The sequence below is a fragment of the Brassica napus genome, chromosome A5 (assembly GCF_020379485.1).
Source record: "Brassica napus cultivar Da-Ae chromosome A5, Da-Ae, whole genome shotgun sequence".
NCBI classification, from domain to species: domain Eukaryota; kingdom Viridiplantae; phylum Streptophyta; class Magnoliopsida; order Brassicales; family Brassicaceae; genus Brassica; species Brassica napus.
This window is the reverse complement of record NC_063438.1, coordinates 23,267,773-23,292,448: the sequence shown is the minus strand read 5'-3', so window position 1 is coordinate 23,292,448 and position 24,676 is coordinate 23,267,773. Positions and strand designations below refer to the sequence as shown.

General features: G+C 35.0%; 6 protein-coding genes across 6 annotated transcripts; 4 read left to right on the top strand and 2 right to left on the bottom strand.

Moving 5' to 3' along the window:
- Positions 1-358: 358 nt before the first annotated feature.
- LOC125609037 (methyl-CpG-binding domain-containing protein 11-like) lies at positions 359-1,998 on the top strand. Its single transcript, XM_048779801.1, has 2 exons — positions 359-529; positions 993-1,998. The coding sequence occupies exons 1-2, from the start codon at positions 517-519 to the stop codon at positions 1,421-1,423; spliced, it is 444 nt and encodes a 147-aa protein (XP_048635758.1). The 5' UTR covers positions 359-516; the 3' UTR covers positions 1,424-1,998.
- A 60-nt stretch (positions 1,999-2,058) lies between these two features.
- Positions 2,059-5,300, top strand: LOC125609036 (glucan endo-1,3-beta-glucosidase 14-like). The gene is made up of 3 exons (XM_048779800.1): positions 2,059-2,568; positions 2,751-3,068; positions 4,018-5,300. The coding sequence occupies exons 1-3, from the start codon at positions 2,083-2,085 to the stop codon at positions 4,387-4,389; spliced, it is 1,176 nt and encodes a 391-aa protein (XP_048635757.1). The 5' UTR covers positions 2,059-2,082; the 3' UTR covers positions 4,390-5,300.
- Positions 5,096-6,408, bottom strand: LOC106452242 (protein LURP-one-related 12). The gene is made up of 2 exons (XM_013894302.3): positions 5,995-6,408; positions 5,096-5,710 (listed from the first exon to the last, which is right to left on the bottom strand). The coding sequence occupies exons 1-2, from the start codon at positions 6,256-6,258 to the stop codon at positions 5,315-5,317; spliced, it is 660 nt and encodes a 219-aa protein (XP_013749756.1). The 5' UTR covers positions 6,259-6,408; the 3' UTR covers positions 5,096-5,314.
- A 4,016-nt stretch (positions 6,409-10,424) lies between these two features.
- LOC125609034 (phosphatidylcholine:diacylglycerol cholinephosphotransferase 1-like) lies at positions 10,425-12,612 on the top strand. Its single transcript, XM_048779798.1, has 3 exons — positions 10,425-10,960; positions 11,532-11,669; positions 12,194-12,612. Exons 1-3 carry the CDS (start codon positions 10,577-10,579, stop codon positions 12,521-12,523), a joined length of 852 nt encoding a protein of 283 aa, XP_048635755.1. The 5' UTR covers positions 10,425-10,576; the 3' UTR covers positions 12,524-12,612.
- A 441-nt stretch (positions 12,613-13,053) lies between these two features.
- LOC125609035 (protein POST-ILLUMINATION CHLOROPHYLL FLUORESCENCE INCREASE, chloroplastic) lies at positions 13,054-14,834 on the bottom strand. The gene is made up of 8 exons (XM_048779799.1): positions 14,630-14,834; positions 14,430-14,538; positions 14,266-14,350; positions 14,101-14,179; positions 13,818-13,931; positions 13,597-13,709; positions 13,398-13,508; positions 13,054-13,310 (listed from the first exon to the last, which is right to left on the bottom strand). Exons 1-8 carry the CDS (start codon positions 14,697-14,699, stop codon positions 13,188-13,190), a joined length of 804 nt encoding a protein of 267 aa, XP_048635756.1. The 5' UTR covers positions 14,700-14,834; the 3' UTR covers positions 13,054-13,187.
- A 293-nt stretch (positions 14,835-15,127) lies between these two features.
- On the top strand, positions 15,128-17,323 carry LOC106406041 (palmitoyl-monogalactosyldiacylglycerol delta-7 desaturase, chloroplastic). Its single transcript, XM_013846634.3, has 5 exons — positions 15,128-15,830; positions 15,905-16,045; positions 16,117-16,257; positions 16,753-16,859; positions 16,952-17,323. The coding sequence occupies exons 1-5, from the start codon at positions 15,303-15,305 to the stop codon at positions 17,157-17,159; spliced, it is 1,125 nt and encodes a 374-aa protein (XP_013702088.2). The 5' UTR covers positions 15,128-15,302; the 3' UTR covers positions 17,160-17,323.
- The last annotated feature ends 7,353 nt before the right edge of the window (positions 17,324-24,676 follow it).

Genomic DNA, 24,676 nt, shown 5'->3' with positions numbered 1-24,676 from the left:
AACCTTAACGATTTCTTTTCCGGCTCCAAATCAAGTATATATGTTTTTTACACCAAAACAGAAGGTCTTTGGGGGTATTTGGCACGTGCATTCCATGACCACCACCAAGTGATATAAAGTATAGTATACACCGAGGCGACGACGTGCACTTACCACCATTTTTATAAGGACTTTAACGTGTCATTACCATAAGAAGATAGAAGAAAGCAAAGTGACTTTATCATGCGTCATTGGTTTGGTACGTACGAGAAATCATACGAAAGCCATACATGTCAATACAGAGAGAAACAAGCAGAGCCTACAACTAACAACATCCCTAATTCTTTTCTTCTCCAGTGGTAACTATTTTCTGTTGCTAAATTCGACAAGAGTAGCTTTGTGAAATTGTTAAATCTTTTTTTTGGTGGCAGGTTTTTCTGAATTTTCTTTTGCCTCTGTTTTTAAGGGATTGCAACAACAACAAAAAATGGGTACAGACGATGAAATTGTATCTGTGGAGCTACCAGCACCTTCTTCATGGAAGAAATTGGTTTGTTTCCTCTACTAATTTTTTTTGGGGTTAATTAAAGAATAAAAGCCCCTAGAATTTGAGGATGTATAATGTGAAATGCAATTTATCAATATCATTTACTTACGAAACAAGTGATTTTTCTTTGTCTTTACTCTTCTATGCCTTCCAAAGACCTGAAAAAAGAAGGTAGCTATTGGTAGAGAATTGTTAGTATAGATATTGATTGGGTGCAATTTTTTTGATAAAAAAAAAGATATTGATTGGGTGAATTCAAATGCTATTAGACGTGACACTAAAACACACACATTTTACATTTGTTTCATCTACTTTTTCTTCTTTGTTCTGATGGATGTTAAGACTTTTCTTGTAATGTCTGTTTAAATCCACACTATGGGGTCGTCTTTAGCAATTTACTCTCAAACATCCTTCTAACTTGCTAGTGAAGTCAAAAGGTTACTTTTTTTTCTTTCTCTTTTTGCAGTTTTCCCCAACAAAGTGAAGAAAACAGAGATTGTGTTTGTTTCTCCAACGGGCGAAGAGATCAGTAACAGAAAGCAGCTGGAGCAGTACCTCAAGTCCCACCCTGGAATCCCTGGGAGCGCAAAGTTTGATTGGACCACTAGTGGGACACCTAGGAGGAGATCTGCAAGGATCAGTGAGAAGACTAAGTCAACTCCCTCACCAGATAAAGAGCCACCCAAGAAACGAGGTCGGACTAAATCTTCAGGGTCAAAGAAAGATACAGATGAAGGTGATAAACCAAAGGGAGGGGTGGAAAACTCTAATGTGCAAGAAGAAGATTCTGAAATGACTCATCCAAAGGAGAAGGGGAATGTAACTGTTAAGGATAGCTTTGGTGAAATTGAGAAGGCAGACGACATGGTGTCAGAGGAGAAAGACAAAATGTCATGAGCAGAAGCTATTCAATAGCCTTGCACTGCTCTGCTTCTGTAAGCTTATCAAACTGTAAGTCAGTTGTTTCTCTATTAAATCTATTGAAGTATCTGTTTTACCTTTTCCTTTCATGCTACTCTCTTTTTGTATCGAATCAATGATTATCTTGAGGGTGTATTATGTGTATGCATGTTCTCTTAGGATGTAACAGACTATCTTGAGGATAGTTAATTAACTCTTCTGTAAAACTATAGCAATCCCTATGCTTATTCTACTGTTGCAGTCTTTAGTTTCCTTTTTACTTTTTTTCTCATGGACAACCAATGTTATAAGATAACCCAGATCAAAGATCATCAAACTGGTTGATCTTTAAAAGTACTTTTGATTTTAGTCCAATCTTTATCCGAAAGTCAAACAATGGTGACAAGTTTGCCTTAAAAAAAAGGAGAAAGCAAGAAGAAGACTGAAGAGCAAAAAGTAAAAACAGTTTTACTTTGAAGGTAAAGTAAGAATCTAATGCAAAGAAAGACCCACAACTTATCTTGATTCCTTCCTTTTGCATGGTCCCCGTGACAAAAGTTTAGAATCTTACTATTAATTAATGGACAACACATACTAGTATAAACTCTTCTTGTTTCCGTATTAAGTGCACTGTTTAAAGCATAAATCATTCAAAAATGAAACATTCATGTATGGTTTGCTCTTCTTTATTTCCCTCGCTTTTCTTTGTCTCCTCTATCTTCTCTTCACAAAGGGCCGTAGCATTCATCGGAACATACGGTGTAAACTACGGTCGCATAGCGGACAATCTCCCGTCTCCTCTAGCAGTAGTAACTTTCCTTAAAGCAGCAAAGATCAGAAACATACGTATCTACGACGCTGATCACTCCGTCCTCACAGCATTTCGTAACACAGGGATCGAGATCATTGTTGGCTTAGGCAATGAGTTTCTCAAGGACATTAGTGTTGGAGAAGACCGAGCAATGAATTGGGTTAAAGAAAACGTCGAGCCTTTCATACGTAGCGGTACTATAATTAGCGGTATAGCTGTGGGAAACGAGATTTTAGGTGGCACCACTGTAGAGCTTTGGGAAGTTCTCTTACCTGCGGCCAAGAATGTTTACTCCGCTCTTCGTCGTCTTGGACTTCCCACTAGGGTCGAGGTACGTTACATTATAATCTTGTACTAAACCAAACAAGTTAAAGTCTTTATCTTCTTGGAACAAAAATTTTAAACGTTTTCTAATTTTATATTATCGTTTTTATATTTCATGATTTTCAATTAGGATTTTTGTGGTCCTACATATCTTTTCTAGTCTCGAACTTGCTTATTTGCTTTTTATAGGTGTCGAGTCCACACTCGGAGGCTGTGTTTGCGAACTCGTATCCACCGTCGGCTTGCACGTTTAGGGATGATGTGGTGCCGTTTATGAAGCCGTTGTTAGCGTTTTTCTGGCAGATAGGGTCACCGTTCTACATTAACGCATACCCTTTTCTAGCTTATAAATCGGATCCGAGCCATATTGACCTCAACTACGCCCTCTTCGAGCACAGCGATGGCATCTATGACGCCAAAACTAAGCTTCGTTACGATAACATGTTCGATGCTATGGTTGATGCTTCTTATGCTGCTCTCGAGAAAGCTGGCTTCCCAAAAGTGCCGGTAAAGTATTTCTTATCACTATACATATTTAATTTATGTTTGGGATTGCTTAAAAAATGCCATGTTTTCATATTAACTACTCATTTATTTTTCTAGTTAATTTAATCTTGTATTTTGAAAGAAGATACACTGGCATAAACACTATGTAAACCTTTGAGGCTTTGACTAGTTTTTTTTTTGTTTCTGTTTAAATGTTTAACACAACTTTTATTTATAAATGTAAATGTCAAACGCAAATTCTTTTTGATAACAAGACTAACGTTATCAAAACAAGACTAACGTTGTGAACTTGATTTAGGGTATGACTGGTTTTCCCGCTACCACCCGCAAACGCAGCTTTTGCGGTTGGTAGCGGTTGCTGGCGTTTTGCAACAATCGCTCAAACCGCTTTAAACCGTTCCAAAGCGCTCCAAATCGCTCTGAACCTCATAAATTCAAAAGCTGGTTCCAGCTAGCGTTTGCGGTTGCGGGCGTTTGCGGGAGGACAAAAAAAAATTAATTTTTTTCCAAAACAATATAAATACAAAAATAAAAAATTCAATAAAAAAATTAAATTGAAATTATAAAAATGCTAAAATATATCAATTAAATTTTAATTAATATTATAAAACTTTAAAATAAAAATATTTTCTATATTTTTTAAAAAAATTAAACTATAACTTTCTAAATATAAATTTTATATTTATTATAATATTATTATTTTTGATATTTTTATAATTGTATAAAATGTAAATATTGTTAATTTATTATTTAACTGCTGCTGCATTTGGTAGTTAACCAGTCATAAGTATCCCGCAAACGCACCAATTTCTAACCGCAGAACCAGTCGTACAAATCTCTTAAAACCGCTAGAAACCGCAACCACCCGCATCCGCAAACTCCCGCAACCGCAACCGCAACCGCTGCGGTTGAACCAGTCAGGCCCTTAATCATTCTATTATGCATGCAGGTCATTGTTTCAGACACCGGATGGGCATCAAAAGGGGACGCAGATGAAGCCGGAGCAACGGTGAAGAACGCGAGAACATATAATCGGAATCTTAGAAAACGGCTGAATAAGCGAAAAGGCACGCCGCACAGACCAGACATGGTGGCGAGAGCTTACGTGTTTGCTCTATTCAACGAGAATCTGAAACCGGGTTCCACTTCCGAGAGAAACTTCGGCCTTTTTAAACCTGATGGTAGTATTGCCTACGACATTGGTTTCACCGGACTCAAGTACTCTTCTGCCACACGGTCTCGATTTGGTACGTCCTTGAACGCTCTTGTTTCGGCATGTGTTTTCATGTTTCTAGTTCTTCACCGTTTGTTACCCTTGTAGTGAGAGTTATGTTTTCAAAGATTTATAATTAACGATTACCAAAAAAAAAAATTCTAATTAACCCCTTTGGTTTAGAGAGATGTATTATTTTTAAACCCCGTAAATTCTTGATTTTTTCGATATACCTCCTAACTTTTCAGTGTTAATATAAGAACTTACTGTAATTACATGTGCATGTGTTTATTCATAGTGTAAGGATTATGGCTACGTGCAAGTATCTCTATATAACTAATTGTGCACTTACGAAAGCATGAAAATTTTGATTACGATAACGAATCATATATATTTATAGTGGCCAGTGGGAGCAAGTAGTCAGTATATATCTTCTCTCTTTATTAGATTCCCATATTAGTAATTATTTTATCGAATCTTTATTCGTCCACCTTCTATTTATGATTTAATAAACTTAGGCACTCTCTGATCTTATGTCAACTGACACCTACAAATGGTAATATATATTCACGAATCACAAGACTCATGTATAAAAATTCCACTTGCCTACACATATGTACATTACACGTTACGTGGTTAAGCAAAGATTAGTATACGTCGATAGGTCGGTATTGCAGCTAACACCATGTATTAATTAAGCTTATAAGCTTTTACAACATATGGTCAAATTGTTAATTCTTTACAACGCAACTGAAACTCTCGAGATCTACAAAGTTTTTTGAACAATTTCTGATATGATGCATGTATATATGAATTAAAAAGAAGACACGAACTTTGTAACATCAACATATAGTCAACAAAGTTCACGAGACAGAGACTATATATTATGTAACGTAACAACATTAATGACTGACATTACAAACAACCTCAAATGTCCAAATCCAAAGATTTGACAAAACCCAAGGATTAGATTCGATTGGTTTAAACCGGAACAAAGACTTGACGAGGTGAAAGTGAGAGAGATAGAGAGAAACTAATCCTCGACAAAAGGGTGTACTTGCTCATCACCAATCTCAACGGGATCATCACCGTTGATCTGGTCAAGCACGAGGACCAAACCCATCGCGAAAGCGCCGTCGAAACCGGGTTTGATCTCGAGAGTGAACACATCTCGTCCAAGCATCACGTTCGTTGACATGTCCACTTTGCGTTTGATCTCTGCCACGGTTCGCTTCTCCGTGTCGTATATGAGACAGCTTCGCAAGGAGAAGTCGCCGTCTATGGTGTACTCTTTTCCGCTTTCGTCGTATACTTCTACTTCCATCGTGCACCGTCCGATTATCGACGATCTCCGAACGCTGAAGATCGGTTTCTGACCGTCCGATCTCTCCCCGAGAAAACCTTCCCACCTCTGATGCAGAGTAGGTCTCTGTTCATCAAAAATCGAGTTAACTCAGTAATTGGTATAGCGACTGACTTAGAACTCGACTAAAACAATCAGTTTATTAGATTATATGTAGCTCAAAACAATTCTTTTAGATCCTTTTCTAACCAAAAATAATAATATTCATCGAAGTTAGACCAATAATTCAAGATTATCAAGAACAAGAAACGATACGCATTCAATAAAACTTCTTTACAATTATATAATCCACCAGAGAGAGACGATATATGGATCAACTTAATATAATAATTAATTAAATGGTTTTTAACCTTGCTTTTAACGGTGAGGAGACACTTTCCGGTGGCGTCCATGAGGACAAACTCGTCGTTATCTCTACCGTAGGAATCGACCCTAAAGATGATATCGCCGTTACAGTCGTAGGCGGTGAAACCATCGCCGGTGTGGAAGAGAGATGTTTTGCAGACGGTAAGTGGTTTGTCTTCATCGTATAGATAAGCTTTGTCCACCACAACTCTTCTTTCTCCCATCTTCTTTTCTTCTTTTGGAGCCTTCTTCTCTTCAACTAATTCCATTTTTTAATATTTGGTGTGTGGCCTTGTGGGTGTGCGGAAGTTAGATTTTGTAATTTGATTAGCGAATGATTATGATATGGACACTCTCTCCTCCTCCTTCCCAAGGATTCTATTTATACACATACACAGACGCGCGTGACGCGTATATTTATTTTGACGATAAAATATCTATTACGTACTATTTATATTAGTCTCCTTCCGAAAGCCTATTGGGCAGAAATTAAAAGTCGTATATATGTAATTTTTTATTATTATTTGATAACATGAGATGGCTTGAAATTTTTTGTTTTTTTGACTAAATTCAAATCATATTCTAGATGTGTTTACATGTCTCTTTTAATATTCAGTATTAAATATAAAATTATTATCATCAATTTAAAATTAATTAAAATATTTCTTATTCTTTATATAAAAATATTAGTTTTTTACAAATTTTATATTAACTTTAACACTTAGATATAATGTTTTATTGGTATCTCAAACTGAATTCCAATTGAAAACTGAATAATTTTGTACACCATCCAATAATTAGATTAACAAACAAATTTTAATATTTATTAAATTTAAATGTATCATAAAATTTAATTTAAAGTTATTTAACAATAAGTAAATTGGTATTCACTTTTTATGCTAGTTTTAAATATATATATATGGTGCGAGACCATAATATGCAGTAGCATAAAAATAACGAATGTTCATAACAAGATGTGCTAAAAAAAGAGAAGAAAAGTTCATTACAAGTTTGTATATGGATAGTTTTAACAACGTTGTTTAATGTGTTTTTAGTCGACATATGTTATTTATTCACACAGCCACTTTATTATTGTAAATTTGTAAATGATGACTTAATAAATACACACTTTACGTATGGTTGTCTTTACTGAGAAAAAAAAAGAAACTGGAAATTGATGGATGTGGTGAGTGCATATTTCTAAATCAGAATCTATATTATTGTGAGATCTATTTGTACGTCGATACTTTTTATTAAAGTTAAGAAATAATGAATCAAAGAAACATCAACAATGGCCCAAATCCAAGCATAGACCATTTTAGACAAACACGTCTGATTGAGTGATTAGACAGGCACGTAGTCTAGTTAGTGTGAAAAACATACAAAATCACCATCGCCTTGAGTTTCGTTAATACGTAGACAATTACATGATTTACATTTTGTATACCTTTTGAGAATTTAAATAATTATCTTAAATCTGTATGAATCTATAAAATTTAAAATTCTTCTATACAACTAAATTTCAGAGTTAATAACCGATTATGTTTATATGTATACCTACTATAAATGTCTTCTATGTTTTCGTTTACTACATTGTGAAAGTTCAAAACCACGCACGCGATATGATTTTGGGTGGTACGGTGGGTTCGGAAAGATTCTAAACGTTTTAAAGTTTGAAATCTACCCATTTAGATTCATTTATATATACTAGAGATTTTTTCCGCGCTTCGCGCGGATTGTCTTATAAATTTATTTTATTTATAATATTATTTATCGGTTTTTTTTTACATTAACTTCTTGTTTTTCCAATATTAGTTTTTCTTAATTTAAATTTATATGTTTATAATTTTTCTTGTTGTAGATGAAGAATTATATATTTTATTGATGATTTTTTTGTATGTGACATAAACTTTTTGAAATTTTAAAATAATGTTATATATAGTACGATTAACACATTAAAGAAGAGAAACATATTCAGGTACATTTTACACAGGTTTTATATGCGTAATTTTAAACATTATATATGTATATATTATAAGTTTGAAACATGTAAATGCTTTCTAAAGTTAAATACTTGTTCTGAGTTTACATAACTTATCGAAAGTTTTATCTCTTTTTAAAATCAAATCACAGAAAAAAAACATCAAAAAGTCAGTATAGATGGGTTTTTTGGGCTTTTAAATTAACACTGAAAAATTACATGAATCAGATAACAACAGTTTTATAAACAACTGGATAAAATTTGACAGAGCCAAAGATTTTCACACAATATGTTCTTTCTTCTTCAAATTGCGAAGAGCCTATAGGCACAAGAAAAAAAATCATAATTTTTGTTTTCACTTATATAACATTTTTTCTCCTTTACACACGGAGTTTATTACACTGTTATAAGCAATGGAGAACTCTATTCATATAAGATTCACATCTATGCATTTTGACAAAGAAGAATTTTAGCCATCTTTAGTTTCAGAATGGACCAACTTCAGTCATATACACTATATTTTCTCTATGATTCAAATCTTATGATTTTTATATATGTGCAGATTTTCATATGAAAAAGCACGCACGCCATCTATCATTCAACCTATTACTTTTTCCAAAGTAAATACTATAATCCTCGTTTGGTTAGCTCCACAAATTAATCTGTTTGGATCAGTTTACTAAAAAATATATATACTAATGTTAGAAAAGAATATAAACACTATCAACAACAAATATTGGCACAAGTTTGGATTTGCTGCTGAAGTTTGGATTTCTCCTCCGGCTGATCTACACTCTGTTGCAGCCTGGATCAATCAACCTCGCGTCAACGCAGATACGCATGCTACTCCAGTCATCAAGCTCTATTTTCAGTCAGCCATCTACCTGCTGTGGAAAGAGCGTAATGCTCGTGTGTTCACTGCTGTCTCCTCACCTTCATCAGTCATCCTTGCCTCTCTTGACCGTATGATGCGTGACCGTCTCCTCTCTTACCTGGAAAGTTCTTCTTTCTCCTCTTCTCTACTTCTTTTTATCTTTCTTGTATAAGACTTCCTTAAGGCTTTTTTTACTTTGAGTTGTTGTTGATTGTTTTTGTTTCCTTGCTGTAATAAGTTGTTTAAAAACAATAGTGTAACCTTTCAAAAATTGATAATCTTAGCATCTTACCAAAAAAATAACAAATATTGACTTATTTATGTGAATATGTATTTTATTTTAAATCTTTATAGTGGACGAAGAAAACACCATAATTTGTACAACAAATTTTCTTAGATTCACGTCATCATACTCACCATTTTACCATTTTAATTACATAATTTTAGATGAGCTTCTTCACCTTCCCCGATTATTTTTGCTTTATTTATAACTACAATATAAAGTTATAAACTATATATATTATAAATTAATAATTTATTTATCCTTGAAGTCTAACGATTAAAAATAGAACATAATTCAATATAGATATATGATTCTATTAGTAAATTAGTAGTTACAAATTTGAAATTTTTAGAAATATCAAAAGTTGTATGTTAGTTAATTATCTTATAAATGACATTTATTTCTAATTTTTTTTGGATGAGAATATTTTGGCTGAGGTGGATAGTCTCAAAAACTTTGAATTTAGTCCCTTTTATATAGTAGGATGTGTAATTAGATAATGTGAGTATCTAACTTTTATATAAAATTCTTAAGACTTATCTATTGTCGATGAGCCAGCCTCTAGATGATTAATCAGAGGCTTTCGCGGTTTGGAGAACTTAAAAAAAACTTAAATCTTTTTTTTCAATACTTATCTTAAAAAAGCGTCAAAGATGATTGCGCCCAAAAAAAAAAAAAAATACTCAGTTGAATAAACTAATGTCTGATGCGTACAACGAAGCATCAAATCTCTTGATATTCTCCATAATCTTGAATTAGAGTATATACACATTGTTAACACTTAATATGCATACACGCACCACTAACATGTTTTTGTCTGAAAACTAGAATTATTTTAGTAACGAGAGAATCTCATAGTCTTTTATATCTATATTCTCTTCATTTCATTTTTAAGTGTCATTTTAAATTTGTGTATGCAGTTTTTTTTGTATATTTTCCAAATAAAATATCATTAACTATATACATTTAATCATATGTTTGACCAATCCAAAATAAAATAAAAAATATAAATAATTATATAGCATAGAAAATCGATAAATTTTGCATTAAAATTCCATAACAATAATTATTTTGTATCAAAAGTTTTACTTTACAACAACATTGATTATAAAAATTAGGGAACATTTCTTTTGGTCGTCTAAAATATCAAACTTGACATATAAAAATTAGGGAACATTTCATTTGGTCGTCTAAAATATCAAACTTAAAATATAAAAAGAACTTAACAACATGTTGGTACAAAATTAAAGTAAAGCCCAACAAAGAGAGAAAACAAAGAAAAAAAATAATAAGGCAAAGACTTTGCGTAAACGTAGCTCTCGAAACTCAATACTCATCGTTTTCGTATGAATTTTTGTAGACCAAACAATCTTCCTTCCACAGTTCACAAAATAAAAACAATACCTCCTTCGAAATCTCTGCCTCTTATAGAACTCATCTCTGACGCTTATGTCAACTGAAACTGGCGTCCCTCTCCGTCGCAGATCTACCTCTCTTAACGGATACCACTCTAACGACGTCTCCTTTGACGGAACCGTCCCATTAATGGAACACAACATTGTTAAGAAAACAGACGACGGCTACGCCAATGGAGGAGGAAAGGCGTCGTTTATGACATGGATGGCGCGTGACGCTATCTACGTGGCGAGAGTCCATTGGATACCGTGTGTGTTCGCGGTTGGAGTTCTCTTCTTCATGGGCGTCGAGTATACGCTTCAGATGATTCCCGCGAGGTCTGAGCCGTTCGATATTGGGTTTGTGGTCACGCGCTCTCTGAACCGCGTCTTGGCAAATTCACCGGGTCTTAACACCGTTTTAGCCGCACTAAACACGGTATGCAGAGAGAGAGATTAACTTAGGGGTTAAAACAACTATTAAATGATTTATCATCAATTCCCCATGCCTCACCTAACTTTTTTTTTTCTTTATCATTTAAATCGTAAGTAATAAATTATTGAATTAGTCAAATAAATTAAATTGTGGTAGTGATGGGAAACAAATCTCAGATCTTTTCCTTTATTTTGTGAGTAATTAATTCTCCAGCTGGAATATTGCTGTCAACTGTAAACATCAACATGCAATGGAATTTCCTAAGAGTGGAATAATGGTGTTAGTAGATAAACTAGTGGACACAAATGTATTTAATGTAATCGCTTTGTTTAGTAGTTAAGTCTAATCTTCTTTTTAACAACTGCCATTTTGTTTGTTTGTTTCTTTATAACGAAATAGTTGCACTATAGTAGTATAATAGAATGCTTTATAACTTTAAAGTTAAAACCCATTAAAAAGTAACACATGGGTGATATGGAGACGTGATCACATGCAATGCAAAGTGATTGGATAGATTTGACTTTTGTACTTTTTAACTATTTAAAACTTTTGTTTGGATGGTGGTGGGAGACAGGTGTTCGTAGGGATGCAAACTACGTATATTGTATGGACATGGTTGATGGAAGGAAGACCACGAGCCACCATCTCGGCTTGCTTCATGTTTACTTGTCGCGGTATCCTTGGTTACTCTACTCAGCTCCCTCTCCCTCAGGTCCCCAATCTTTACATCTCACTCTCTTTGAAAATTATATATTATATTAATAACCAAATGATATTGTAACAAATAGATGAATTATGCAAAGTCGCCAAATATTGTTGGGCGTGTGATTTTCTCCCTTGGCCACTACCGTATAGGAATCAGGTTGTAACTTTATATGAATATATAGTATATACCCAAATGTTTTGATAACCTGGACTCTAATTAAAGATTAATATCTCACAAAACAATTAGTTTATGAATTTTATGTTCATTTTGAATAGGGTTAAGATATTTAGTATGATGTCAAATACAGTAGTATATTGAAAACGATAGTATTTAATTTGAAATAAAAGGAGTAATTTGATTATAAGCAAGAGGGTAATTGTAGTGGTTTGTATTTACTTCTTTAACTTGCGGGAGTTAGGTTAATTAATTAGTAGTATCATCATAATTAGGCATTACTATGTCTCGTTGCGGTTAACATGTTGTATTAAAAAGTGTCAAAAGCATCACTAATTATTTGACTTTTCTTACAGGAGTTTTTAGGATCAGGAGTCGATTTTCCTGTGGGAAACGTCTCATTCTTCCTTTTCTACTCGGGTCACGTCGCCGGTTCGATGATAGCATCCTTAGACATGAGGAGAATGCAGAGGTTGAGACTAGCAATGCTTTTTGACATCCTCAATGTATTACAATCGATACGGCTGCTCGGGACGAGAGGACATTACACCATCGATCTTGCGGTCGGAGTTGGCGCTGGGATTCTCTTTGACTCGTTGGCCGGGAAGTACGAAGAGATGATGAGCAAAAGACACAATTTAGGCAATGGTTTTAGTTTGATTTCTAAAGACTCGCTAGACAATTAATTTTGTTTTCTTTTTAAATGTTTTGTTGGACTTGAACATATTGAATTTAATTGATGTCCAGTGAATTAAATTTATTTTCTTTCCGATGATTCTGACTGAAAAGGATTAGATAGCAGTTTAACCTAACTAAACTGTACGTTGTTGTGAAGTTATAGGTGTTTCTTATGGTATTTCTACAACTATTTCATTCAAGTCAATGTTATTGTTAGGAGTTACAGGTGGGGTGAGTCTTCCAAAACTCATTGGCTCTACCACGTAGTGAACTTTGAATGTACTTCTTCACTATTTTTAGTGAGCATGTGTCTTGTTTTCCATTGGTAGGTGAAGTGGATTTCGTATAAGTTAACGGGACAGGTACACCGATCCATGATCATTATTCATTAATAGTTTGGTCGAGGGAAAGCAATAGATCATACTTTATTTACTGTCTTTTGGTTGTTCAGAAGTTTCCCCAATGTATGTTAGTTCAACTAATAAATAGATCAACATGTTAACATTCTAAATAGTCGGTGGCTAAAAAGAGTCAGATATTTTAAGTATCAAGCTCTTTTATAACTAAATAAAAATCAATAACATTTCAGTTACTACATGTATACAAACATGCTATTAAATACTAAAGCCAAACATATCTGTGTGTATATATTTACATGAATAAAGATGAGTTCTATTCATCAGAATCAGATAACTCTAGGGGGCAAGAGCCATCATCAACATTAGCCAATGGGTTGAAATGTTCTGAATTTGTATCCATGCACCCAGGAACAAGGTCCAGATTGCATCTATCTCCCTGAAATATGTTAGAAACCTTAAATATGTTAAAAGTATATCTAACAAATGAATTATAGTGTATGTATATAGTTGGTGGGATACATACTCCTTCGACCGTTAAGTTGGCAATCATTGTACACCGTGTCGCAACTATGTTCGAGTCAGGAAATATTGCTCTCTCACAGGCTCCATCTTGGCTCAACTCTTTAGCTAGACCCTACTTGCACCAATTGATAAATATAATGAGTATGTATAATTTTTTGGTGAAGCACAAATAAATGAATACTAAATTGTACGTGCAATACCTCATTGAAGAACTCAATAGGTTTGTTTTGCCATCGCTTGGGGACTTGGAACTGAAGTCTGTATGGACCATCCCAATCGACACCATTGGTGAACGAGAATATCAAATTCACAGCTGAAAATGATTCATACGAACAACGAAAATGTCAAATTATACTACTTATAACTATTTTATCACATAAGAATTAGTAGTGCTCTGGTTTTGATTTATATTAAAACGAACCGTGCTTAGGAATGCAAATCTGCATAGTGTAAATGGGAGAATCGGCTTTGCCTCGGTCTTTCTTAAGCATTGCTCTTGGTTCTCCACCACACATGATTGGTTGGTTAAATCCTCCTGCACCATTATTAACCAACTGAATCATTCTTTCCATTTTTATTAGTGCACATGACTGGTCTATGTAATTAATTATAGGACTAAACACCATAGACGAGCTTAATTAACAGCGTCAACTCATTGGGATAAAGTTCAAATACAAGTTAATCAGATAGTATGAGAAACTCACCGTTGAAAGCAACCCCATAGTCCTCGTTAGGAGTGAGTTTGGTTGCAGCTGGATTGTAGAACAGTTTCAACTTTTCACCCTATTTCAAGAAATAAGTTTTGAGTCAACGAGCCTTAAAGGTGAAGTTAAGTAGTTAACGGTGAAAAAATGGCTAGAGAAACTTACTGCGGTTGGAGGAAGACCGTTCATGGTTTTCCAGAACACAGGAGCTGTCCCCATCTCGAACATTGCCCATGAAGGAAGCTTATATCTACACAAATTAATCAACCATCAAATAAGTTAATCTATACTTTTATTCTTATATCAACCAAACGAACAAGAAGACATACTCTTTGATCTCTTCGAGGGGTGCAAGAGTGGTGGCAACAGCTTTTACTTGCAGCTCAAGTTTCCTCCTTGGAAATCTCCTCTGTATTGGACTAACCGTTGAACTGTACACTATACATATTATCCAAAAAACCTTCAAATTTTACATGCTACAGAGCATCTAGTATACAGATTAACAACAAAGGAGTACAAAAATACTTACAAAAACTGCGTTTAGAGGATAAAGGCTGAGAAGGAGATACAAAAACGGCGGTGTTAGCAGCTGCAGCCATGGGAACCAATCTGATGAGAAACTCTTTAGAATTTGATGAATAAAGAAGCAATTGATATATAGTTTGAAGATAACGGTTTATTTACCACCACAGATACAAAATATCTTTTACAGATTTTTTTCCCTTAGCATATGAAAACAAAAGACTTTGAAGTCGCATAGAGACAAATATCTTGTTTGAATTGTCGGAATTGGAATTTTCTTGAATAGATAAGGAATGGGCCAAAATAAAAGAAAGCCCATTTAAGCATAATCTATCTAAGCCCAACTTAGGAAATTCAGAATTGTATCCATAAACAAACTACTGGGGCGATTTGTTAAGTTACCAAGAACATCAAGGACTAATTCAGTAAAACCAAAAAGAGAAGATCCGTGGTTTAGTTCAGTGCCCCAAATAGGCAAATCCAAATCCCTAGACCACCTTATCTTCTCTCTTAAGCCACAAAGACGAGATCTTTGGACACGTCTCTGTCACTACAACAACACAACAGCTTGTGAACATACAAAAAAGACCGACCCTGATTCTATACATTACATACATATTATATATGTAGAGGGTTTAACTACTCTCATCTTCTCCTTCTCTCGGCTCTCACGTCAACCAATGGCGTCTCTTCTTACCTCTCCCTTAACAAAGCCCAAACCTTTCTTCCTCTCTTCCCCTCCACGACCTCTAACCGCACCGCCGCCGTTGCATCTCGCCGGAATCTCACTCACCCACAACCAAAAGCTCGCTCCTTTCAAGCTCCCGAGTCTCGTCTCCTCCGCGTTTAAGAAGAGAGATGTCGCCGCATCTGCTGCAGCTGCCTCGGGGACGGGAGATGATTACAGAAGGATAATGCTTTCGGATGTGATGGTGAAGAAGAAGACGGACAAAGCGGTTTGGTGGGAGAGAGAGTGGACTTCGATGGATTTTGGCGCTGTTGCTGTGGTTGTCTCGATGCATTTGCTTAGCCTCTTGGCTCCGTTTCAGTTTAACTGGAGAGCTGTTTCGGTTGCTTTTGTGCTTTATATCGTGACGGGTCTTCTGGGGATTACTCTGTCGTTTCATAGGAATCTTACTCATAGAAGCTTCAAGCTTCCTAAGTGGCTTGAGTACTTGTTTGCTTATTGTGGAGCTCAGGCTCTCCAGGTGAGTTTAGTTTGTCCTCTGTATTGTGAATGGCGTGTTGAGTTGTGTAATTGATGATGTGTTGTTTTCTTCAGGGGCATCCGATTGATTGGGTGAGTACGCATAGGTACCATCATCAGTTCTGTGATTCGGATAAAGATCCTCATAGCCCACTTGAAGGGTTTTGGTTTAGTCACATGAATTGGATGTTTGATACCAATACTATCACGCAAAGGGTAAGTATATTTTTTTGTTCTCATGTTTGTTTATCTGTGATTCAGCAATCTGATGTTTTTTTTCTTTCAAGGTTGGAGAGCCTAATAATGTTGGGGACTTGGAGAAGCAGCCGTTCTATCAGTTCCTTAAAGACACCTACATTTGGCATCCGGTGGCTCTAGCGGCTGCTCTATACGCAATGGGTGGCTTCCCCTTCATCGTTTGGGGAATGGTATGTTACCTTGCATTTTGAATTCATCTCCGTTAATTTCAAGAACGAGATATAGATTAGGACTATGATGTGTGTGTTTTAGCTTGGTGAATACAGAACAAATCCACCACTTTTTGTGTGTGGCTGTTAGTCAATTTGGTGGGCCAATCTCCTCCATTTGATCAACATCTTAGACAAGTTGCTTTTTTTGTCTTGTCATTTAGTGCAACTTAGGTTATTGACCTTAGGCCACGCAAGTTGTATTAATTTAATAAAGCAGAGAACCACAAGTAAACATATCTGATCTATCTCTCTGGCTCATACTCTTCTCGTGAGTGGGACTGAATTTGATTTTTGCTTGTATTTAGATACAAAACACCATTTGTGCATGCTAAAAGTGTAAACTACATTTGCAATTTCGTAAACGGCACATGAAAAAACTTAGTTTACCTTTAACCTTTATGTCTCATCCCTTCCAAGTCTAATCTTTTTTTGTTTTTGGTTTATTATTTGCAGGGTGTAAGAATAGTATGGGTATATCATATAACTTGGCTAGTGAACTCAGCTTGTCACGTTTGGGGAAACCAAGCTTGGAACACTGGAGACTTGTCTAAAAACAACTGGTAAAAAAGTCATCATACATCAAATCCTTAGCAACCTGATCCATTGCGATATACATATCTTTATATCTAATTTTATTATGATTTTTTTTCAGGTGGGTAGCAGCTCTAGCTTTTGGAGAAGGATGGCACAACAATCACCATGCTTTCGAGTTCTCTGCTCGACATGGCCTTGAATGGTGGCAATTTGATATGACTTGGTACGTCGTTAGGTTCCTCCAAGCTATTGGCTTAGCAACCGAGGTTAAGCTCCCATCAGAAGCTCAGAAACAACGAATGGCACTTACCAGTGATTCATCGTAAAACTATGTCATCATGACCGGAAATCAAAACACTGTTGTACGTTTCGAGCTATGAAAATTAACGAGGTTTTGTCTTTTTGGTGTTTTTACATATAATGGTATATATATCTATAATTGTATGTGACAAAACGGATTATGAATCTCAAGTATCTATTATTACATTCAGTACACAAGAAACAAAATAAAATGATGACAAAATATTCACATTCAAAATAATTTAAGAGATTTTAAAACAAATATAAAAACTAAAACCTGAAACTTCAAATATTTAGATATACTTCTAAACTTAATGCTTATAATTAAAAAAAGTTAGATTTATTAAAAGTTTAGACTACATCACTAATTTATCAAGTATCCAGTTAATATATTTTTAATTAACAGAACCTGAAAATTCCCAAAATAATTTGAGACTGACACCGCATCTAAGCAACAGTCTATGTTGAATCGACTAACTACGAGTGGAGGTAACTAGTCACAAGTATCATTCTCATCATTGAATTCACGCTATGTTCATAGTTAAGGTCTTGCATGAACTTCAATATCTCCATTACGTGTAGTTCTCTAACCCATTTAAATGGCTAGATGGTTAATTGTTTACCATGGTCACTGGCTTCTATTATGTTAAGTGTAAATCAGACCTAATTCGAGAGTTTAGAATGCATAGGTACCTTAATGTACGAAAGAAAATATTTACTAAAAAGTTAAAACTGATACGTAAAGAATCTAGACCCACGCAGGCAGGTACTCATAGTCTCATACCGCAACTGGACTTCCAAAAGTACCAGCGCTCTCTCCTCCATTATATGCTGAGTACAGAGTACCTCTTACCATCGTGTCGATCTTATAGTTGGTTCGTACTGTTTGTTGGAACTATTTTTTGAACATTATGAATAATGTATTCATATGTCAAAAAAAGAAGTTTTATTTGAATGAGAAATGGAGGTCTAATGTGTGTGATTTGAAAAACTTGTATAAAGAAGCAAATACACACATTGGATATTTGAACTTGGATTTGGGTTTTTTGATTTGTTAGTTGGACTTCATGTTCATTGACTTATTCTTATAAACCAAATATATGTTGATCTTTTATATTGATAAAATATAAAAAAGAAATCCATTTTAAAGTATATTATTTTGTTTGAATTGGTCAAAACAATAATAATTTTATTCTTTAATTTCTTGGTCAAAATGTGGAATAAATTCACATAATAATGACAAGAATTAAAAACTCCATTAGTGCACTATGGAGGTTTCATTTTTGTGTTGAAAAATGAAACTTGTGCTTCTCATTATATTTCTATATAAAGGCTTGTGAGCCATTTAGAAAACACACACATTCATACAATCAAGAAACATTTCTCCCACTCAGAATAGTTATGCTAGTATTTTTTTTTATTTTGAGTCTGAGAGTACATCACAGAAATAGGTTCGATAGATTCTGTTTTTCGGTGATGGTAAACAGAAACAATGCTGCAGTTGTATCTTGGGAATCTGAGCGCCATAAAACCGTCACACTACGGGGCGTTTAAAGATTTAAGGAAAGAGATTAACTATCTCGACTCTGCAATTCTTCTTTATTTTTATATTTTGGTATTGAAATTTTAGTTTATGTTCTTATTATTCTTTACAAATATCAGTTGTCCTATGGTAGTAAAATAAGGTTCCTACACTCTTAAATCTTTAAATATTGTTTATGCTTTTGCACTAACAATACTGATATTTGTTAAAAGTTATTGTTTTTTTTTAAGAACAGGTTAATCGACGGCCTCGAAACAAAATCTGGATTTGTGTTTTCTTCAACCAGCTTTTGAGATTGTGTAAAGCTTGTGTTCTTGAGCTAACATTATTTTTTGCAGGATCGGTTGAATTATTTAAAATAATTCTCCTGCACTTACGTGTTTCGGTTGTGATTTGCATGATTTATTGGTTATTAGTTTTATTCCTGTTCAGTCAATAGCAGTGATCGATCTTGTTTTCAGCACTAATGATAGTAACACTGGTTTAAGTTTTATGAAACTAGTCAACAGGTGCTGATCGTGGGTTCTAGCAATCGAACGGGAAGATAAATTGCAGGTTGTGGTGTTTGATTATTGATTATATTAAATTGCAAAATTTGATGATTTAAAAAAAAAATTATGTCAGTTTTTTATCATTTTCAATATGTTTTTTGAAAAGAAAAAGAGAAAAAAAAAACTGATGTAGATTTTATATCCAACCGTTACAAATTGCAAAGGAAAAAGGTTTATTGCTTTTGGTCAAAGATATGTTTTAACTATTGATATTTAATTAGTAAAACAATATGTGGAATAAAACGTTTTTCTGGATTACTTATTGTGGAGTTGTTGTTTAAACTTTATTAGTCATATGTTTGGTATTGAGTAGTATATTAATCTGGGTTTGGTTTCTAGTGAACAAACCCATATGACAATATAGCTAAACCAAAGTGATTAATAAAATCTCGATTTTTAAGAGATCGAATGATATATATATGGAAATAGATTTAGTGAGTCGACGCCCCAAATTAAGTTTGGGAGAGGTCTGCCACATATAAATCATTTGCCATAGGAAATAAAATGTTTGTTGATATTGGTCATAAACATTTATATTTCATCAATGCTTAAATGCAAGTTACAAGAAGATTGACCATGTAAAAACAATGATAATTTTCAGACCAATATGATTGAAACTGACATGTGTATTGTAGTTTATAAAGTCAATATGGTTGAAAATAATCATATATAATGGTGGTTTTGATGACACAAATAATATCTTGTGTATATTTGCTAAAAAAGCAAAATATGTGTTTGGAAAAGATCCAAAACATACAAGTTAGATTTATAAATCAACTTGAGAGAACTATGAAAATAGTTGTATGTAAAATGTGAATTTCTAAGAATGAAACACATTTTTTCAAGAAAATTGTAATAATTTTTGAAATTGCTTTTAATTCATTTAAATCTAAAGGAGTTGTAGATTAATTTTCTAAACTCTTAAGAGATGTTAAATGTAATTATGCATGTTTTGAGCTATCTCAAGAAATGTGGGGGAAGCTTTGCTTACCATATAAAGTCGTTGGCAAGAGGTCATATGAACTTAGTGATAGTTATCACAATATAATTTTTTTATTAAAAAAAAAAAAAACAAGCTAGTGTCATACACTGAGTTTTGTGTATAATGGTTAATTGTATCTTGAATAAAAGATGACAAAAATCATTAGACAATTGATCTCCACTAATCTCAAGAGATTATGTTCACTATGGTGACAACCTAGGATCCTTTAATTAAAGGTGTGTCATGAGATCAAATTGTTATATCATCAAAAGGAATGGGTCGCCTGTGAATTAAGATGAGGTTTCGCGGTAACTCTACCTAACTGACTGGAGATCCCAAGAAATAGGTTCAAGGAGACAACTAAGTGAAACTAAGTCTGTCCAAAGCACTGTAAGACTTCGGTCTATACCCAGTTCCTATGATGATTAAACAGTCCTACATGTAAAGAATACAGGATAAGCATTAGCTTTTAATGATTTGTGTCCATAGCTTTGAGATATGAATGGAGTAGTACATGATACTCCTCTAAACAAAGTTAATGGCAAATCACCTTGTGAGTGTGAAATGGGGCCGTTTCTAGGAGAATGAAGGAAAGGCTATATTCTCCAAGTTCACTCATGATTAACCAAGACTGTTCACGGCCAAAATGAACACAATAGAGAACCTAGTTCTGTGAGAGAATGAAGCTGTGTTATGGCTATTGTCTAGGTTTACACCAAAGCCCGGGAGGTTCAAGACATCATGGCCACCTCCTGGCCGAGTAAATCCGATAGCTATTAACAATGACTGGTTCAAGGCTGAAAAATTGCTACCAACTCATCATGCAGTGGATTTTTCGTTTGTACTCTCAAAAGTCCTTAGTTAGGTCTTGTCGAGTCTTTTCTAGGAAGTTGAGTCTTGTCTAGAAAGTCTGTCGAGTCGTCTAGTGTCTAGAGTCATTTCTATTCATGTGGAGGATTGTTGGAACTATTTTTTGAACATTATGAATAATGTATTCATATGTCAAAAAAAGAAGTTTTATTTGAATGAGAAATGGAGGTCTAATGTGTGTGATTTGAAAAACTTGTATAAAGAAGCAAATACACACATTGGATATTTGAACTTGGATTTGGGTTTTTTGATTTGTTAGTTGGACTTCATGTTCATTGACTTATTCTTATAAACCAAATATATGTTGATCTTTTATATTGATAAAATATAAAAAAGAAATCCATTTTAAAGTATATTATTTTGTTTGAATTGGTCAAAACAATAATAATTTTATTCTTTAATTTCTTGGTCAAAATGTGGAATAAATTCACATAATAATGACAAGAATTAAAAACTCCATTAGTGCACTATGGAGGTTTCATTTTTGTGTTGAAAAATGAAACTTGTGCTTCTCATTATATTTCTATATAAAGGCTTGTGAGCCATTTAGAAAACACACACATTCATACAATCAAGAAACATTTCTCCCACTCAGAATAGTTATGCTAGTATTTTTTTTATTTTGAGTCTGAGAGTACATCACAGAAATAGGTTCGATAGATTCTGTTTTTCGGTGATGGTAAACATAAACAATGCTGCAGTTGTATCTTGGGAATCTGAGCGCCATAAAACCGTCACACTACGGGGCGTTTAAAGATTTAAGGAAAGAGATTAACTATCTCGACTCTGCAATTCTTCTTTATTTTTATATTTTGGTATTGAAATTTTAGTTTATGTTCTTATTATTCTTTACAAATATCAGTTGTCCTATGGTAGTAAAATAAGGTTCCTACACTGTTTTGATTATTTAGGCGGTAAGGAACACGTGGCAGTGATCACTTGTACCTTTTTGTTCGTTGAATGCATACTCTCATATAACTCATCAACCGACAACCGTTACTACGTGAGTGAGACGTGCCATCAGCACAACCGTTCTTTTTTTATTTTACTGCAAATAATTAACTGGAGATGAATGATATATCATATATGTTCAAACTAATGTGGCATTTACTGGTAAAATTTAAGTCACTTCCAGAATTATCAGTATATATAGTAGCACATGAGTATGCATGTACATGCATCAAATTTGACAACCAAAACCCATGGCGTATCTATCTACAACTCTCAAAGCGGTTTCTCCTTTTTCACCAGTTGTTAAAAAACATAACCCCAATAGTAATAATAATAGTGCTTTGCTCGCTTATCACACACCCAACCCTACATCCAAACAAGGACGTTCCGTGATTCACAAGGAACAGATGTTCGTGGCTGTTCACGGTGTACCAGTTCTGGTTGAGAGTTCCTGGAGACTTCCCATGTCGGATGTTGTGGTGGTGAGAAAGAAGAGTGCATTTTTGGAAAGGAGTTGGAATTCTAGGGACGTGAGAAAGCTAGTCAGAGTCGTTGGGGTTCATTTGCTAAGCCTCTTGGCTCCATTTCACTTCAACTGGTCAGCCTTTAAGCTTTGCCTTTGGCTCAGTCTGTGTTGGATAAGCTTGAAATAACTTGAGAAGCAAGTTTACTAAAACTATTGAGTTATAGTTATCTAGAGAGAATAGGAAATATTTAAGTTATGTTTATCCTAATGAGATTAGGACAATTATAGTGTTATATAAGGAGATGTAAGTATGTTGCATAACTTAAGAGTTGTGATTGAGAACTTAAGGTTTTGAGTGAGTTTCCTTAAGGTGATTAATAAGAGAGTTGGTCTTATTGATTGTGTTTACATAAGAGTGATCGTGAGACCTTGAAACTAGATTTGGTATCAGAGCCATGGGTGACATCGTTGTGGCAACATGGAAACCTAAAGAAGGAGGAACTTCGATACAATGTCCTATGCTTAGCACATCAAACTATACTGTGTGAACTGTAAGGATGAAGATGGCACTGAAAGTACACAAAGCTTGGGAGGTTATAGAGACGGAGACTCCTGATACTGAGAAGAATAACTTAGCAATGGCTCTGTTGTTTCAGTCAATACCAGAGAGCCTCGTACCGCAGGTAGCCGAACTTGAAACAGCAAAACAAGTGTGGGAAGCTATTAAAACTAGGCATGTAGGAGCAGAACGTGTGAGGGAAGCTAGACTGCAAACATTAATATCTGAATTTGATCGGTTACGTATGAAAGAAACAGAGAGCATTGATGACTTTGGAGGAAGGCTATCAGAATTGACATCTAAATCAGCTGCTTTAGGAACTACAATTGAAGAAGCCAAGATCGTTAAGAAGTTTCTATCAAGTCTACCTCGCACAAAGTATATACAAATTGTCGCCTCCCTGGAGCAAGTACTTGATCTCAATAAGACAAGCTTTGAAGACATCTTTGGACGCTTAAAAGCTTACGAAGAACGTATTCGTGAAGAGACTTCAGAAGAAGATGACAAAGGAAAACTGTTGTATACAAATAATGAAGGACAAACAAACCAAGCAGTTAAACCCCAAGGTGACTACTCTTCTCAATGGGGAAATCGAGACTATAACGAATCATATAGAGGAAGAGGTCGAGGAGGACGCTCTTACAGAGGCAGAGGCCGTGGTCGTTATAATGGAGGAAGAGGATATAATGGAGGAAACTACAATGGAGGAAGAGAAGGAGTTAGAGACGCGTCGCACATAACTTGTTACAGGTGTGATAAGGTTGGACACTTCGTTGCGCAGTGTCCAGAGCTCTTGCTGAAGCTACAAGAGACTCAAGAAGGAGACAACACAGAAGCACAAGAAGCCAACGAGCTCATGATGCACGAGATCGTGTTTTCGAACGAGAAGAAAGTGTTGCCTGAAAAATACGAGAGCAAAGATAAAGGAGTAAACGTTTAGTATCTTGATAATGGAGCCTCAAACCATATGACTGGAGATGTGAGGTACTTCTCTAAACTCGATAACACGATCTCCGGGAAGGTACGCTTTGGAGATGACTCTAGAATAGACATCAAAGGCAAAGGCACAATCTCCTTTACTGATATGAACGGAGATGCAAGACAGATGACTGATGTTTACTTTATACCGGATTTAAGAAGTAACATCATAAGTTTGGGGCAAGCAACAGAAGCTGGCTGTGACATAAGGCTTCGAGGAGAATTACTAACAATGCATGATCAGTCTGGAAAGCTACTAGTCACTGCCAAGAGGTCTAGAAATAGGCTATACAAGGTTCATATGGGTCTTAAAAGCGGAGCGTGTCTCTACTTGAGTGCAGAAACGGAAACAAATAGATGGCATGAGAGATTGGGGCATATAAACTCAGAGACTATACGGAACATGATGTTGAAAGAGCTTGCACTAGGATTACCAAAGGGATTCATTGCGAAGAAAGTGTGCGGATCTTGTCTACTTGGGAAGCACGCAGGGCAAACTTTCCCAAAGGCCACTTCACACCGAGCAACAAAGGTGCTAGAGCTACATCACGGAGATCTTTGCGGTCCTATAGCACCAATGACACACGGTGGAAATATATATATATATTTGTGGTCATCGACGATCACACAAGGTATATGTGGT